The sequence below is a fragment of the Halichoeres trimaculatus genome, unplaced genomic scaffold (assembly GCF_033239565.1).
Source record: "Halichoeres trimaculatus isolate MK-OKI-2021-1 unplaced genomic scaffold, fHalTri1.1 fHalTri1_scaffold_11, whole genome shotgun sequence".
Classification (NCBI taxonomy): Eukaryota; Metazoa; Chordata; class Actinopteri; order Labriformes; family Labridae; genus Halichoeres; species Halichoeres trimaculatus.
In genome coordinates this window covers 9983323-9999335 of record NW_027437189.1, presented here as the reverse complement: position 1 = coordinate 9999335, position 16013 = coordinate 9983323, and the positions used below count along the sequence as shown (strand labels likewise).

The following is a 16013-nucleotide window of genomic DNA, read 5'->3' as shown; positions in this document are numbered from 1 at the left end:
GATCCAAAATAGAGACAAAACTTACTTCTGTTGATCGCGTTTATCTTGGGCGCTCCATCCTGTCATCTTGTCCATGGTCGTCTTTACTGACGATATCGCCTCTCTTTCTCTCTGAACTACCTCGACACATCTCAGATTGTTTTTTTCCACCAAAATTTTCATATCAGTGCATCCCTGGCTGAAGCCTTCATGAAGTAGCGTAGCTATATATTTGTTACAAGTCTTTGCTACCGCACAAAAGCTACGTTTAAAACCAAAACTACTTTTTACCTTGGGGTCAACTGTATGCAAGAAACTCCTGAATGGGATTTTTCATCTGTAGGATATTTCCCCTTTGGCTTTCATTTCAACTGACTTTAGCCGTGTTTCCACCAAGCAGTCGGGTGCGGTTCAGTACGGTTTGGCACGGTTTAGTATAGTTAAGCCTGATCCTTTTTGCATACAAACTGTGACCTCTCCTGTGAAGTGGCGAGGTGGTGTGTAAGCCAGATGCCAAAAGCCCCAGCTGTTAAATAATAGCGTGATGTTGTAGCAGCGCGACACAGTTTACCCCGCTAATAAATCCAATGAAGAAGAAAAAATCGACACAGTAAACAAAGAGCACAGATGGAAGACATGCAGCATTTTGTCCTCTCTGTGATTGGCATGTATCTCTTTGATACAAAGTGCAATCAAGCTTTGTTTCAGAGAAGTCTGTGTGACGCCAGGAGTAATGCAGCCGCTGTCGGGGTAAGTGACGATTCTTTTGACCAATCAACAGTCTGCAGTGTTGTAGCTCCACCTTCCTAGAGTGGATGGGTTCAGTCTGGCACCCATACAAAAGGGTTCCAGAGAGTGGGACGGCTAGGTTATTTGGAGATCTGTCCTGGGATAAGTCAGTGGAAACGCCACAAAATGCGCGCCATACCGAGACACACCGAACCGGTCTGCTTGGTGGAAACGTGGCTATTATCTCATCAATGAAACTTCTTGTCAAAGGGTTACCAAGAGATCTTGGGAGTTTCTCAATTCTGTCTCGTATTCCGATTGCTCTTTTACAAAACAAGCCAAGCGTTGATTCTTCCAACATTTTAACTCTTGACTTGTCTAACCAGAACTGAAATTAAAATTATCACCCCTTGAATATCCAAGTTTTACTTTGAAACTACCTGCAGAGTAACTCTAATTAGAATCTGAAGATAAAGGTATCTGTTTCCTGATCTAAAGCAGTGTTTACCTCTTATTGGCTCGAGAAGCTATTGTGCAACCTTCGCTTCAGTCTACTTTACTGTCGTTCTCCTCATTTCACCTCTCAAAACCAGCACTGCACTCTTCCACTCCTGTTTGAAAATGCTTTCTACTAAAGCTGTCTTAAATCAAAAATCTCAGCTCATTACATCAAATCCCTTTCCTGGCTATCACTGGATACCCCACTGAACTGGAACTGCCTTCTAGTACTTGGCACCGACTGAAATGAATAGATTATAGAGGTCTTTCAGGATCCAATTGGATGAATCTAAACTTTTACTTTTGGACCATTTGTTTCTGATTCTGTTGGTTTTGGCTCGTGTTCTTGTGTCTTATCTTGGCTCTAGTTCTCCATCTCTACTCTGGTCTGTCTTTCAAACATATTTACCTCATTAAGTACACTTTAGAGTAATCATATGTAAATTCTAGCTGCCATGGACCTTTTTAAAAGGACAGAAATCCCATTTCATGGAACAGTTGAGCGGGCTGTGGTGAATTATTCTGATTATCAGCACAGGAAAATAAATTATAGTAAGATAACTCATATAGGATAATGTGCATGAACATAAAGTAGACGTGGCAGATAAATTAATACATGTACATGGGATGTCATGTAGATATGTTACTGACTCATTATGTTATGCTATTTTTATTATGCATACATCCAGCCAGGTGATTAATAACATCTTTCATGCTCTCTAGGTGTTGATACAGCTCACACATTTTCCTCTAAGTGACACTGCGAGTCTCTTCATTGTTGAATGGTACACGCACAGATTTGCCGCCCCATCTTCTTATGGCCTCCTCCACAGTTAATAATAGAACCAATTTAAATAGTCTCTCGAACCACATTGAGGCACGTCAAATAAGTCTTCCTAATTGTGCTTTACTGCACAGGCACGTGTGTGTCCATGTGTGCAGAGATGACTTCAGAGTGTGCATGAAATGTACGATTCTGAGGAGTGTGAAAAAATAAGAGAGTGTTTGTGGGCAGGTGATGGATGAGCCAGTAAGACACACTTCTTATTACCTCCTCGGCTGGCTCTTATTGTCTGCTGGCTTTGGGACTGTTGAAACAGATAGCAGCTCTCACTGTGTTCGGCACCCCCTGTTTGCATTGGACCAGAGTCTCATCTTTACACTGCTGCATCAGAGCACAAGCTAAATGTAGCTCTTTCCTGAGCAGAGCCAGACACGGTTTAGAGCACCACAAATGCCACTAAATTTGCACAAAGCTTACAACTTGTTTTATTTGCTCTGAGATGTTTATTAGCTGGGATGCATATTTAGCTTACAAAACGCCCCACACTCCTCCAGCTTTATGTATGTGATTGGAACACCGCCCACAGTGTTCCACTTGAAGTAATAGACAGATGGGAGTCAGTCATTGCGCTGTGTCGCTGTGATGGAGAGAAATTACCCTGCTGAATACTGCCCTCCCTCCTACACTACATCAAACTCACTGGACGCTCAATATTCACCCAATCACTCTTATATTTATGCCCATGATCACTTGTCTATAGGACTAGACAGCTTAATGCGCCGTCATTCACCAGTGTGTGGGATTCCAGCAATGATATGTATTGTAAACCTGAGGTCATCAGGTTTAAAAACAGCAAGTATTTGGTTCTGTTGTTTCAAATGAAAGGATGTGGCACGATACGGGCGCCTGGAGTGTCCTGTCCTTCAGCTACACTGTGATAACAAGAAAGCAACTTCAGTGGATTTGTGTTAACTCCGCAGGTTGAAAGTGTCTAAGCAAATTATAACCTTCAGAAATGATTATCTTAGTCACTGAATAATCTCGTTTAGTACATAAAAGTGCTGAAAATGTTATGATGTTTCTTAAATTTCATCAAGGTCTTACATACACACCAGATCAAAGTTTAAAGACCAGTTAAAAAATTGCACAAATTTAAATTTTAGCTTGTTGGATCTTAAGAAGGTTCTAAGTGCAGCTTCATTTGTTCGTTTTCCACTGATTATCCAGGTCGGGGTCGCAGGGGCAGCAGTGCCATCAGGGAAGACCATGGCCCCTGTCCCCGGCCACTTCCACCAGCTCCTCTGGGGGGGATACCAAGGCGTTCCCAGGCCAGTCGAGAGATATAATCTCTCCTCTGTGTCCTGAGTCTACCCATAAACTGTATAAAACATGGACCTAGTCTCATCTACGTCACCCGCCTGTTTCTGAAACAAAAAAGGAAGCACATCGGCTAAAGCGGCCATATTGGTAGTGGCAAGGGCTTAGCGTACAGCCATAGGGCACCTGTCGGTCACATGATCCCCAGCTGTGCCTCTTATTGGGGCAGCTTGCGATCTAAATAATCTCATCTGAACGGCCGAGTTAGAAAAAAATTCACCCCCCGTACAGTGGGTGCGGGTAGTAAAATTAGCGACTCAGACAGGAGACGTTTTTTGAACCAGGCTGTAAATAGGTTAATTTCTGCTTTGAAAATGGCTTTTTTTGGCTTGGTGTGTATGTGACTTCCGGAGCCAGCCTCAAGTGAACACTCGAGAAACAGCAGATTGTAGCACTTCCACATTATCTCATATTCTCAGACCGGAGGTTGCTGCTTGAGTCTACCCCGAGGTCTCCTCCCAGTTGGACATGCCCGAAACATCTCCCCAGCTTTGGAATGCAAAAAGATGAAATGGATTGGGACAAAAAAGAGTAAGCAATTTGATGAAAACAGTTAAACTGAAACAGGCCGTTCATCAGCTGATCTAAAGTTTATGACCACAGTCTTTAAAAGACAAAATCTGCACCAAAATGTGGATTCAGCGTCATTTCCTGTCAGGCATCGTCAAACTGCATAAGGAGGCCTCTCGAACACGCCATGGCTGGTGAAGTTGGACGCAGTAAGGCAGGCATTTTGAATTTCTTATAAGATCCTGAGAGTTATGGAACACAGAAGTCAAGTGGTAGGTCTCCTTCATGACTGGATTTTTCAGCGGATAACAACACCTGCCTGACAAAGGACTTCTTCCAGAGGAATAACCTCACTCTTTTGGACCATCCGGCATGTTCCCCATGATCTAGATCACACTGAGAGCATTTGAGGATGGATGGCGAGGGAAGTTTACAAAAATGAAGATCAGTTCCAGACAGTGGAAGCTTTCGGTGGAGCCATCTTCACCACTTGGAGCAACGTTCCCACGAGCCTCCTGGAGACACTCACAACAAGCATGGCAAAACAAAGTGTAAAGTGAGCAACAAGAACAGTGGAGCTCCTTGTTACAGAGTCTCTTTTAAAATCTTTTATTTCAGGTGTCAAGGTTTTTTTTTTTTTAATATGATCTTAAACTTTTGATCAGCTGATGAACAGCCTATTTCAGTTTAATTATTTTCAGTAAATGACTTACTCATTTTTTGTCTCTCCCATTTCTTCTTTTTGTGTTTTTAGACTCTAAATGGAACTTTCTTTAGATCCAACTGTGCAAAATGCAAATTCTTATATTCTTAAAGTTTTGATCAGGTTTGTCTCTTGTTAACCAAAAAACATTTACACTTAAGAAGCTGTGATAAGAGCATTGCATTTTTCTTTATAATGTGGCCCAATAGCATTAATCCATAATCAAAGCAGTGATAATTTTTAGTTGATAACTAATCAATCAACCAGTAAATTGTTAGAGCTCCTACCCCAAACTCATTTGCATAGTGTTCCTGAAACTTTTCCAACAGCTGTGACTCACATCATGACGAACTGCAGTGCAATAAAATCAAGCTAAATGACCTGCATCACATATACGTTACTACCTGAAGTCAGACCCTCCCGGCATCTGTTCAAACCAGTTTATGAGGCCACAATCACCCAGGACCACAGAGAGTTTAAGGTCTTTTATTTCTATGTCAGTTTTGGTTTAACCGGTCAGGAAAATTAAAAAGCAAAAGAAACACAACACATTAGGCTGATTACTGCATATTTTGGCTTAGTACATTTCAATTAGTCTCTTTGAGACCTTCAGAAGCTCAGTGAGCAATTCCCTTAGTTTGGTGTCATTTATTCACCTGTGAGTTTTTACCAGCAAGGTTAGAGCTTTGTTGAGGAGGTGAGACCCTCATTTCTAAGAAATGACATTTGGAGAATAAGTGAATAATGAAAAGAGTAAAAAAAAAAAAAAAAATGAAATTGACAAAATATAAAAATAACCAACTCCAAGGACTAAACTAAAAGTAGCACATGAATAATCTGCCACACATGTATAAATAACACTTTAACTCTCGTTAAAAATCTAATTCACCTTAGCTGCTTTGTACAGTTGTGACCAGGCATCTTGAGTCATTACTGTTGATTATATCCCAACAATGACGTTCTTTGAATGCACAAATCAACCAGCTTTTCCGTGATTCAAGTCTCATGTGTAATCTTATAGTTGGCCAAAACTATCAATCTTACTTCAACGGGAAGTTGCCCTTTAGGAGTTAGTTGCCTCTCATCTGTGTGGGAGCATGACTGCACTATGACAAAGCACCGCCGGTAGTGGCTCTGTTTCTCTGAAATGACTCAACCAGGAGGTGCTTCCCCACATGGCCTGCCCTGATCTGTAACACCGGGAGCTGCTTTATGGCTAGCAGCCCCCCTAAAGCGACACATTCAATCAAAAAAGGCAGCATTCAGCATCCGGCAGTTGGAGAAAATGCACTTTGTGTTTGTGATGGATGCAACTGCCATCCAGAGAGCAAAAGAGGAGGGAGCAAGGGGAGGACGCATATATTTGCAAATGCTTGACACATCAGTGTTGACAAAACGAGTCATGTGACGACCATGAAGATGGCGCAGCTTATGGTATAATGCAGTTTTCTCGGTGTTTTCCGGCATTTGCTCTCCAGTTCGGACAACTGAACAAATCGCGACCTATTACCTACTAATTACCCACCGTTGCTGCCTGCTCGAGCGTAATGTGGATCAGATGGACTTGGTGCGCTTAAAGCCTCCACAGAGAAGAGAGGAAAAACAAAGAAAATGACAAAAACAACCTGAAGGAAAATGCATCTTTTCGTTCCACTTGAAATGCGACCGCAATAACACCTTTTGTGAGGAGCAGAAAAACCGCTCGCCGTGTGTGCGCGCAAGCGTACGCGCCTGCCTTCCTGCCTGCCTGCCTGCCTGGGCGCGTGTGTTTTGTGTGCGTTTGCGTGCGTGTGCGTTACATTAGGTGGACACGGAGGCTGCATCAGACTGGAGGCACACGCCGGGACATAATAGAGCGGAGATATTGAGGCTTTGATGGTCCTTCCTCCCCCCTTTTCGCACACACAAACGTCAGGATACTGATTCCAGCGGAGACATGTAGTCCCATGTACGAGCAGCCTGGATCATCTGTAGCCTTCAGCTCTCGTTTTTAGCGGCATCATCTCACGATATCGACATAATGTGGCTTGCTCGACCGGAGGGAAAATAACCAATTATGTGGATACCTACAGAGGAGGAGAAAATCGGAGTTGGTGAGTCAATACAACCGTTTATTGTGAATATACGACGTTTCTGTTTCAGTTTTTAATTGTCCTTAATCATTCGGCGTTTTCATGGCAGTTTTTGAGCATCAGAAACACCCAATTTTGCTAATCGACACCCTGCTTAGGCTATCCAGCTTTTTCTTTCCTGTTGTTATGTCCATTACACCCACTGAAAAACACATACACTTCTAATGGCTGAAATGCAAGGCCAGTGACTGCATAGAAAGGGAAATTGCGTGGGATGCTACAGCCTCCAACCCACCGCCTTAAAGATGCTATCGCAGTCTGTACACAACCGCAGGCGGTGCTTTAAATCAGGCTCCATCTCTGTACTTCTGTGGTGTTCTAAGAAAAAAACTGCGTCAATGTAGCATTTTAGCTCTTTCTTATAGAAGCATATCTGGAGGGGGGTGAGAGGAGGGAGAGAAAAAGGCGATTCGAGTTAAAACCACGAGGGGGCATCGTGACTGCGTCCCTCCAACAGGTGTAGGCTGTAGTGGAGCTGCTGAGGCTACCTGTAGACACAAAACTGCTTTTACTGCTGCAATAACAACTTTACTGCATTGTAGCGCACGGAACATTTCCTCCCTCCACGCAGCATGTGTGAACTTTGACCCCGAGGAAGAGACAGTGTACAATGCAAGATCTTCTTTCCCCCTCCTCTGTTGGAGAGGTAAATGTCAAAGCAGATTAGTTCGCAATCAAATCGTTAAAATATGAAAATAATGAACAAAAACGCCAATGTGATCGAGGTAGTCTCATAAAGTGGCTGGTGAGCCCCACAGCCACACAACACAAGTGTCCCCAGCATGTGATTACACTATAGAGGGTTTTCATTAGGGGGGGATGAGTCATGTCCAGATGCTGTTCGGCTTGTTACTTGCAGGGCTACTCATGCCGATTCACACATGATACTCCCCTCTCCCACATACAAACACCTACACATTTACAATGTGATTGGAGGCATTGCATTTGTCATGATCGTTTTACAAAAGACTGCAGGATGAGAGCCCCGACGGCAATACACCACCACCACCACCACCACCACCACCAGTGTATCTTTACTTGTAGAGGCTGTATGATAACACTATCACACTGAATCGTTGTATATCCATTTTAGAGTTACTGCAGGGGCTCTCAGCGCTTCTACAATGGGTTTATTTTAAAATATATAAGAGTGAGGGAGTCGAGATGTAGTGCTGTGTGAAGCAACAGTTCGGCGCAGCCTCCGCATCAAGTGTTTGCGGAGTGACCTGGCGCTGTCCGCGGTGCTGAAATGCGGGGAAGCAGAGTCTCAGTACCTGCCTACACAGAACACACTGTACCTTGTAAAGGAAGCCGAAATTACTCTTTTCATTTCCCCTTTCTTTGCCTTTAGGTAACACGTTGACATACTACATAAGGATCAATATTCCCTCCTCTATTACTGTAGATGAAGCCCACACTGCTGGCCTGCTACGCTAACTGACTGTATCCTCTTATCATTCCTTTTCTTTATCATCACTTGCACCATTTCACTTCTCCCTTCTCCTTATCTCGCCTGTAAATTGTCTCTCACCAATGTTACAATAAAAGTAAGCGGGCCTGTCTTTTCCCCTGTGGTACCTTAATAGGCTCCGTCTAAACAGGAAACAGTCGGAGGCCACCTCATGAAACGTTAATGCCTTTCTTAGAATGGCTGCCTATTCATTATGTTGTGCTTGCTTGTGTGTGTTTGTGCAGGAGGAAATGATATTAGGTGCTAGATCATTTTTAGAATGCCTGCAAAGGACAGATTGTTTTATACAATTTTAAATATTTTAATTATCAATTAAGTTATAATTGCATGTTTTGCTCCTCAATTAAAAACCAGAGAGTGAAATTTCAAAAGTACCTACCAGCAAACAATTATTATGCAATAAAAATTACAAGCGTCCCGACTTACAGTATTAAAGCTGTTGATTCAGTTCTCTTGAAATGGTTTGGCTCTGATCTCTGTTTGCAATGAGTCACAGGCGAATTTATCAACCGTATAAACACAATATTGAGACACTTTCTGTACACTTTTATTGGACAGAGCCGTGACTGTACAGCAGCACCTGCCCACATCAGAGCGACTTAAATGAATCAGATGGATTCATCTGAAGCCACGTGATGCAGCTGAGACCCAAACTCCTGTAGCAGTATGCTAAAATATCAGACTGCAGACCACTATTATCTGAAAAGGACTGCTCATAGGTCAGAACAAAAGATGAGAGAGATGAAGTAATGTTGTTTTGGATTTTTTGCCTCGTTTTAACCCTAACTCCCATCTGCAGTGAGTTGCTCAGCTTCTGGTCACTACAAATACACCTATTCTTCCATGTGTGATAGTCATGTACATGGCCCAAAAGTGCTTCATGATAAGGTCATCATCCACAGCTTATTCACAGCCCCCTGCGGCTGGGAAGCCTTGCCTGGATTTCTGGGACACTGCTTTGGAATCAGACATGGTAAAACGCTCCTGTGCCTCGGTGGCAAAGAAAACCCGAGGTTAGCAAGACTTCAGCGCAGTAATGTGTCTGTGAGTGTGCGTTCAAGTCGTGCTGAACAACATGACTCAGTGGGCGAAGCTCAGAGACTGTCGTGTAATTTCAAACTTAGTTAGATCTGGGACAGGATCTCACTCAGTCGTGGTCTGCATGCTCACATTGCATTGCTGGAGTAGTTAAACGAGTTCATCTCATGATCTAGGCTGGATATAAGAAAAGGAAAGGCACAGAAGTTTGTTTATTCAGTGCTGCAGGTTTTATGAGTATAGTGTCATTTTCGTCATTTTCAGTTTCTCCGTACAATCTCGCCATCACGTGCTGTGAAAAAAGGCTTCTAAGCTCTGGCGTACTGGCAGCTCTCTGATGACATCTGCCCTTTCTCAGCAGATATTTCTCCCCAGTGGGCCATATTACTGTAACATACTGTATGTGTCTTTCACTGATTCCAAAGCAAGGTCATCAGGCCGCACATACTGTGTGTTTTGATCTTCAATATATTCTATATAGAGGAAACATTCTTCAAAACATGATGGCATGTAATAATGTTTCCACTGATGAAAGTCTTCTTTTATCCCCTGAACAAGAACAATATTTTTCTTTCTACCAAAGAGCTTTTATATTGGACTTTGCTCTACCATGATAATACTACATATCAATTCTTCTGTCTTAATGTTTCCTTTTAGCTGAGTACAATTTAGAAAATAACAGGAAACAGGCAATGAAAGTGTAGACAAGTGAAGAAGCACTTTGAACCATGAAGTGTCTAAGACGGTCAAATATAATACAATCACTGAAATGTCTTAAAACTTTGAGTCTTGTGTTGCATCATCAAGCTATTGTTGTTGATATCAATTAAGATGTTTCAAACTAGGGATGCACTGATCCAGCTTTTCTGGTCCCGATAGCGATATTGATACCAATACCTGTGCTTTGGGTATCGACCGATCAGAATTTACAGAAATGACTATTTGATGGTGAAATTCTATACCTTGTAGACTAAATCATAGTTTAGCCTTGGTGTCAAGTTTGGACCAACCCTTTCCCCACTGATACCTGATCCAGCTTTTAGGGGCTTGATCGGGACCGATACCCAATACCAGGATTGGATCCATGCATCCCTAATTCTAACCAAAAGTGAGTACCGGACGATTTGTAGAGTGAAATTAATTTACATAAGTTGAATACATTTACCTTAAGAGAAATGAAACCTTCATAATACACCCATCTTGGATTTGACTTCTCTCTCAGTCATGTCACTGTTGGTTGTACACAATGAAGACAACAACTCCCATGATGCTGAGCTACTTAGCCTGTAGATTAAGCTGTAGAGTAAGTTTGAACAACAGTGTTGCTGGTCAGGAAATCTCAAAGTTATCTAAAGGGGTGTTCAACCAAAGGGGATGTCAGTCATCTCAGTCCTTTTTTAAAAAAGATGTCCAGAGAACCTACAGTTATGTTTTTCACCACTGCAGGAGAATTGAGTTTCAACCATAGACAGTAATAATAAATGGATGTGGTCTCTGTGATGTCACTTGTCTGTTTCTTAAACAGAGTTTTAAAATAAATCGTCTGCGGCAGCCATATTGTAAATGAGCCTCCACACTGACAACTACAGGGCACTTACCTGTCAATCAACTCAGCTGTGCCTCCGATTGGACGAACTTCCCATCTTGATATCTTCTTAACTGCTGAGTTAGAAACACAATCACCACCTTACTCTGAGGTCATTTTTTGTACCAGGTTGTTGGCAATTAGATGCTGTAATGGAAAATTAACTGTAGCACCTCAACACAAACTCAACACATTTAACTTACTTGAATGTTTTCAAAACTGTTTGGAAGATGTCTGTGAAATATACAGGAATATAAAATATTGTGTGGAGAGGTTGTGTTTGCCCACAAACATTCATTGAAAGTAATTTCTTATTGTACCATAAAGCATTTCTGCTGGGGTTTGTTTGCACTTAAGTTTGAACTTAAGCACGCTTTGGTTCAACATTTTTGATTATGTTATGCAGTGTCAGTACAGGTAGAGCTGGAGATCTGAGTATCCAGAAATCCAGAAACAGATGAATAGAAACAGAAAACAGCATGGATGATCACAGAGGGAAGTTTTATTTTGAAACTCAATAACATGAGCTACACTAGAGCAAACATTTATTTCAGTATGTGGAATCATTCATCAATCATTCATTTTGAATCTTTTACAACCACCATTCAATCAGAGAAAAATATATTCACATTATTTATTGGAGGCCTTTTGAACTAACTGTTTAGAACTAAAGGTTGTTTGTGTATATAGTTTGGATAATTACTTTGTAGTGCATTATTATGCTAATTTTCATACAGGGAGATAGATTGTAAAAGATCTTGGATGGAATACATTGAGTTGCATCAGACTGCACAGTTGGTTGTGTTTAAATTGTATTCCAAGGTCATGAAAGATCAGAATTCGGTTAAATTATTCAGCTGTTTGTGTTTTTTAATTTCTAACTTTGTTTATTAGCTTATGTTCATAACTGTTAGAGACACAAGTATCAACACATTACCATTGCTTTCACTGCAACTGAAAGTCAAAACAGGTAATTCAAGGACAACCTGGGGTACCAAACTGAGAGGGCCCCCATGCTGAGTCTGGCACAAATTGTGTTTGGATGGTTTTCACGTTCAGTTTTCCACTTTTTCCCCATAATGAAATATGAAACAGGAATTGGATTAAACCATTAAAACCTCAAACGAATAAGCAGTCTTGAGTGAAATCTCTACCACAGATATGTGATGAAGTTCCACAGGTTTTAGTTGAGCAGTTAATTTGTTGACACAAATATCTGTAATGCAGTGAAGACCTGAGGTGCTGTGAGGTGAGAGAAAAATGACAGAAGCCCCGCAGAAGTCCTCTGTAATCAGGCCCTCTAATCCAGTTACTGGTTACATAATCGTGGCCATAAGATATCATGTGGTACTCTGAATGCTACTAGATGGAGGGACAGTCTGGCCTGATATATTGTTGCTGAGTAGAGGAGAGTTTCCTGTGCCAACATTTTGCTACAGCCTGTCCCGTCACTCCTTCCAACATCCTACGTTCAGCATGTTGAAAGAAAATTTGGTTGGTGATGTTTTGAGGATATGCTAATGCTCTGCAGCTTCCAGGCACAGTGAAAGGGTGTTTACACAGCTCGGAGATTTTGTGAGGGAGGACTATGAAAATATGAGTCCGTGTGATGCGTCGTCTCTCTCGAAACATGACAATCCCATCTTGTTCTGACGTGGCCTCTGCTAAAGAGTTCTCAAATGGTGTGTGAGTGCAGGTTTTGCAATTCAAATGACATAGAGGCCATTAAAGAAGAGGACTCTCAAATTGGAAATACTTAGCCCTGGCAGGAAAAGGGCCAGAGGCAGACTGAAAAAGGTGACAAGAAGGCTTTTTAAGTCTATCCATCTCTCTCCCTCTAATGTGTGCCCAGGATGCTTGACTTTAGCTCTACTGCCATGCAGCACCCATAAGCTTGCCATTTTAAAAGGCTCAGATCCCTGCAGCAGTTACAGTGAAGAAAGCCCTCCAGTTTGTGGATGATCTGTTGCCATAGTTACCCATGCGCAGGAACCGAGCACTTGTTACCCTCAAACAAGCAATGGAGCTGAGCCGTAGCCCCTCCTTCTCCTCCTCCCCCTCACTGGGTCCCCTGGCTAGTTCATTAGCATAATGATTCACACCAAACTCTCCTTGAAGGGCCACCATTTGTAGGTTTTTAAAATTGTCAGCGGAGCCGTGTCATTATTAAACAAGTTTGTCTTCAGTGAGTTTTTCACAGCTTACACTATACAACATGGCTCCTGCTGCAGTGCTGCTCAGACAAAAAAAGACTCTAGAGGCCATCCTACTGTGAAGGCCTTAAGTGTGGCATCCTTACCCTGAGGAGTAATCATGTTCTTAATCAGGCTGTGAGTCACAGGAGAAAAATAAGCTGCATGATGCTGCGAAAGCAGGTGGCATGAAAGATTTCTGCTAATACCAACTTACGCTGAAGCACAGTTTAGCTATGCTACTAAGCAGTTGGTGTGGGCTCTACTGTGGGAGACAATTTATTAATTTAACATGCACAAAATCAGGCCGCTTAAGAATTAATTGCCTCTTAAAATGTCTACCCACTTCAGAATTGGATCTTGTTTACTGTTTGCTAGGCCATGGCTCCTGTGTGACACTGTGTTAAGAAGTTTGCATTTAACAGCTTATTAAAGCCGTGCTAGAGCCCCAAAACACATGCTGTGTGGAGCAACAACAATACTCATGAGGCAGCCAGCTTAATTTGAGGTCACAAGGATGAAACAAAGCATAGATCTTTTTCCGTGATGTTATTTTCCTTTCACAGTTAGTAAAAAAAAAATTCTTTGGAGGTTAATTATACATCATTACCCTTGTGTTATGATTCTTCTATTCCTTTTTCTCTGCAGTGATCTGCAACTTCCGGTCACCAATATGTCAAGCCCTGGTCCTGGAGATTGGGGAAACTGTACAGATCCTGGAGAAGAGTGAAGGTAAAAAGCTATTAGAACATTACATCTGAATAAATATTAAGGTTATGTAAAGTATCCACCTGCAAGGTGTCATTATCAGTACTTAATCTGAGAATTTGTGGGCATTTGGCTGCTTTAAGCTGACATATATCCAATCTACAGCTTTAAGTCTTCTTAGTGTCCAATTTGACTTAATATAAGTTGTTGTTGGTTCTTTTTTTAAACAAAAATAACAAAAAAAAATGTTTTTCTAGCACTATGATGGAGACTTTAGCATTAGGACCTTGGTTTTGAAAGAGGAAATATTAGCCCTTTTTAGCACAGGCCCCTTTAAGAGCTTTGTAGGCTTTACTAGAAGCAGTTTTACTGAGAGTGAGGCTAATTTCTGTGACACATTTTGATTGAAGCCAAAAAATGTTAAAAAGCAAACATAGGGTTGAAAAACAGCATTAAAAAAGCCATGACATTAATGCTGCCTGTGTTTCTTAAGCTGATTCAATGTGTGGGAAAAGGAAACCAGTTAAACTCTTGATACCCCTAAATAATCTGTAAACTTAGTTTAGCTAGGCTTACGGCAAGTACTGAAACATTTTATCTTATTCTAAAATAATGTAATCATATTTAATAATACCTTTGTTTGGTGATGAACTACATATTTATTTTCACTCTGTAGTCAGCAGTGCTGCCTGGAAGAATCTCCTATCATAGTTGTCAGTTGTTGTTCCATGACCTAGCTTAGCTAACTGCTACCTCAGTGAACTCAGCTAACATGGCTGCTGCCTGTGCTGCGGCCAGAGATTTGTTCTTTTGAAGAAACAAACTACCAACTAAAGAGTTTCCTTGGAAAGGCTTAAAAAGGGATTTACCTTAGGTTTTCATTTTAACAGGTAGGCAAGTTTTACTTGACTGTTTTGTGGAAATGACTCTTATTGCTTCATCAGTGTTAAGCTAACTGTGCTTGTCAAAGCTACAGGAAGTTTGGTTAGACGTTAGCTTAAAGGGATTTGAAAACAGATTGTTAACTATAAAATGATGCAATATACTTTGAGAAAACAGTGATATAACATCACAGGCTAACATACATCAACACTGTTGGTATATTTAGTAAAAGTTATATTGAGGTTCAGTCAAGCTAATTGCTCTTCACCCTGAGTTTCTTGAACTAAATGTGTTTCATTATAAAGTAACAAGGTTTCCTCATGTGGACTCTGCTCTTCTTTCAGGTTGGTACAGGGGCTTTTCCACCAAGAAGCCTTCCATTAAGGTAAATATATAAACACATGTGACCAGTTTGACATTGTGGTTATTCATGTTAGCTTTGTACACTTCAGTGAAATAACAGGAGGCATTGTTTGACTTACATCATGAGACACAAGGCTTATACATACACACATATACATTTTAAAGACTAAATCAATTAGTAAATAGCCAGTTTTTCTATTAAGTAAGCCCAGATTTGCCTGTCTTTTAAATAAAAAAGAGTTCATAAAAGATGATGCATTTTGTGAATGATGATATGATGTGAGCATCCCCCAAAATAACCATGTCTAGACAACAAAGACCTTAATGACTTATAAACTTACTGTACACAACTGTGATTGGACAAGAATAGAAATGTTCTGACCCGTGTTTCATGGGGTTCATTCATAAAGACAACTCCTCCCTCGAGCTGCATTTTATCTCAGACATAAATGCTCATATGAGAGATTACAAATGATGGAAATAATGACACAATCAAAAAAAAAGATGAAAATGACAAAGAGAGGCAAGGCACATGCATTAGTTGAAGAAGTATTTGGGAAATCCAGTTTTGTCAGTATGCCAAAAAAAGCTTTTTTTAAATAGAAAATAAATAAATGCAAATCCACCTTTCATCTAATCAGCTCAAGAAATGGTGCCTTTCAGTGATCTTACAGCATAGTTGTGCACATACCTGTCTCCTACTTGTCTTCTTTCAAGAAAGCAAAAAGCACAATTGTCCATGATAAGTCCATGTTCAGCCCTTGTGCTCTATCTTTATAAGAAATCAGGCATGACTTTGTTAGAAATGTTATACTCAGAACTTAGATTAATAAAGTGGAGTGGATATTAAATATGACTAACACATTTGGTGCCTGTATGAAAAGTTGTGTAGTAATAACATCCTGCAAAGGAAGAGAGTCATGATTCATAGTTGAAGAGGCAGGTTTAAATCCATATCAACCGGGTAGGGACACTTTTTTCCCCCCACAACTTAAATATAAGACATATGATAAGAAACAGGAACAATGTTTTATATGTTTCCTTTACTGTGCAGTAGCAGCA

General features: G+C 41.0%; 1 protein-coding gene across 4 annotated transcripts in view; it reads left to right on the top strand.

Annotated features, from left to right (window-relative positions):
* Positions 1-5974: 5974 nt before the first annotated feature.
* The window catches only part of LOC141799074 (dedicator of cytokinesis protein 3-like), a 65348-nt gene continuing 55309 nt past the window's right edge, over positions 5975-16013 (top strand). For 2 of the 4 annotated variants that reach the window (XM_074681150.1, XM_074681151.1), the window contains exons 1-3: positions 5975-6673; positions 13647-13730; positions 14933-14973. In XM_074681150.1, coding sequence (XP_074537251.1) covers positions 6637-6673; positions 13647-13730; positions 14933-14973 — 162 coding nt within the window. In that variant the 5' untranslated portion in view covers positions 5975-6636. The remainder of the gene's footprint in view (positions 6674-13646; positions 13731-14932; positions 14974-16013) is intronic. The other 2 variants (XM_074681149.1, XM_074681148.1) reach the window with 1 other exon arrangement.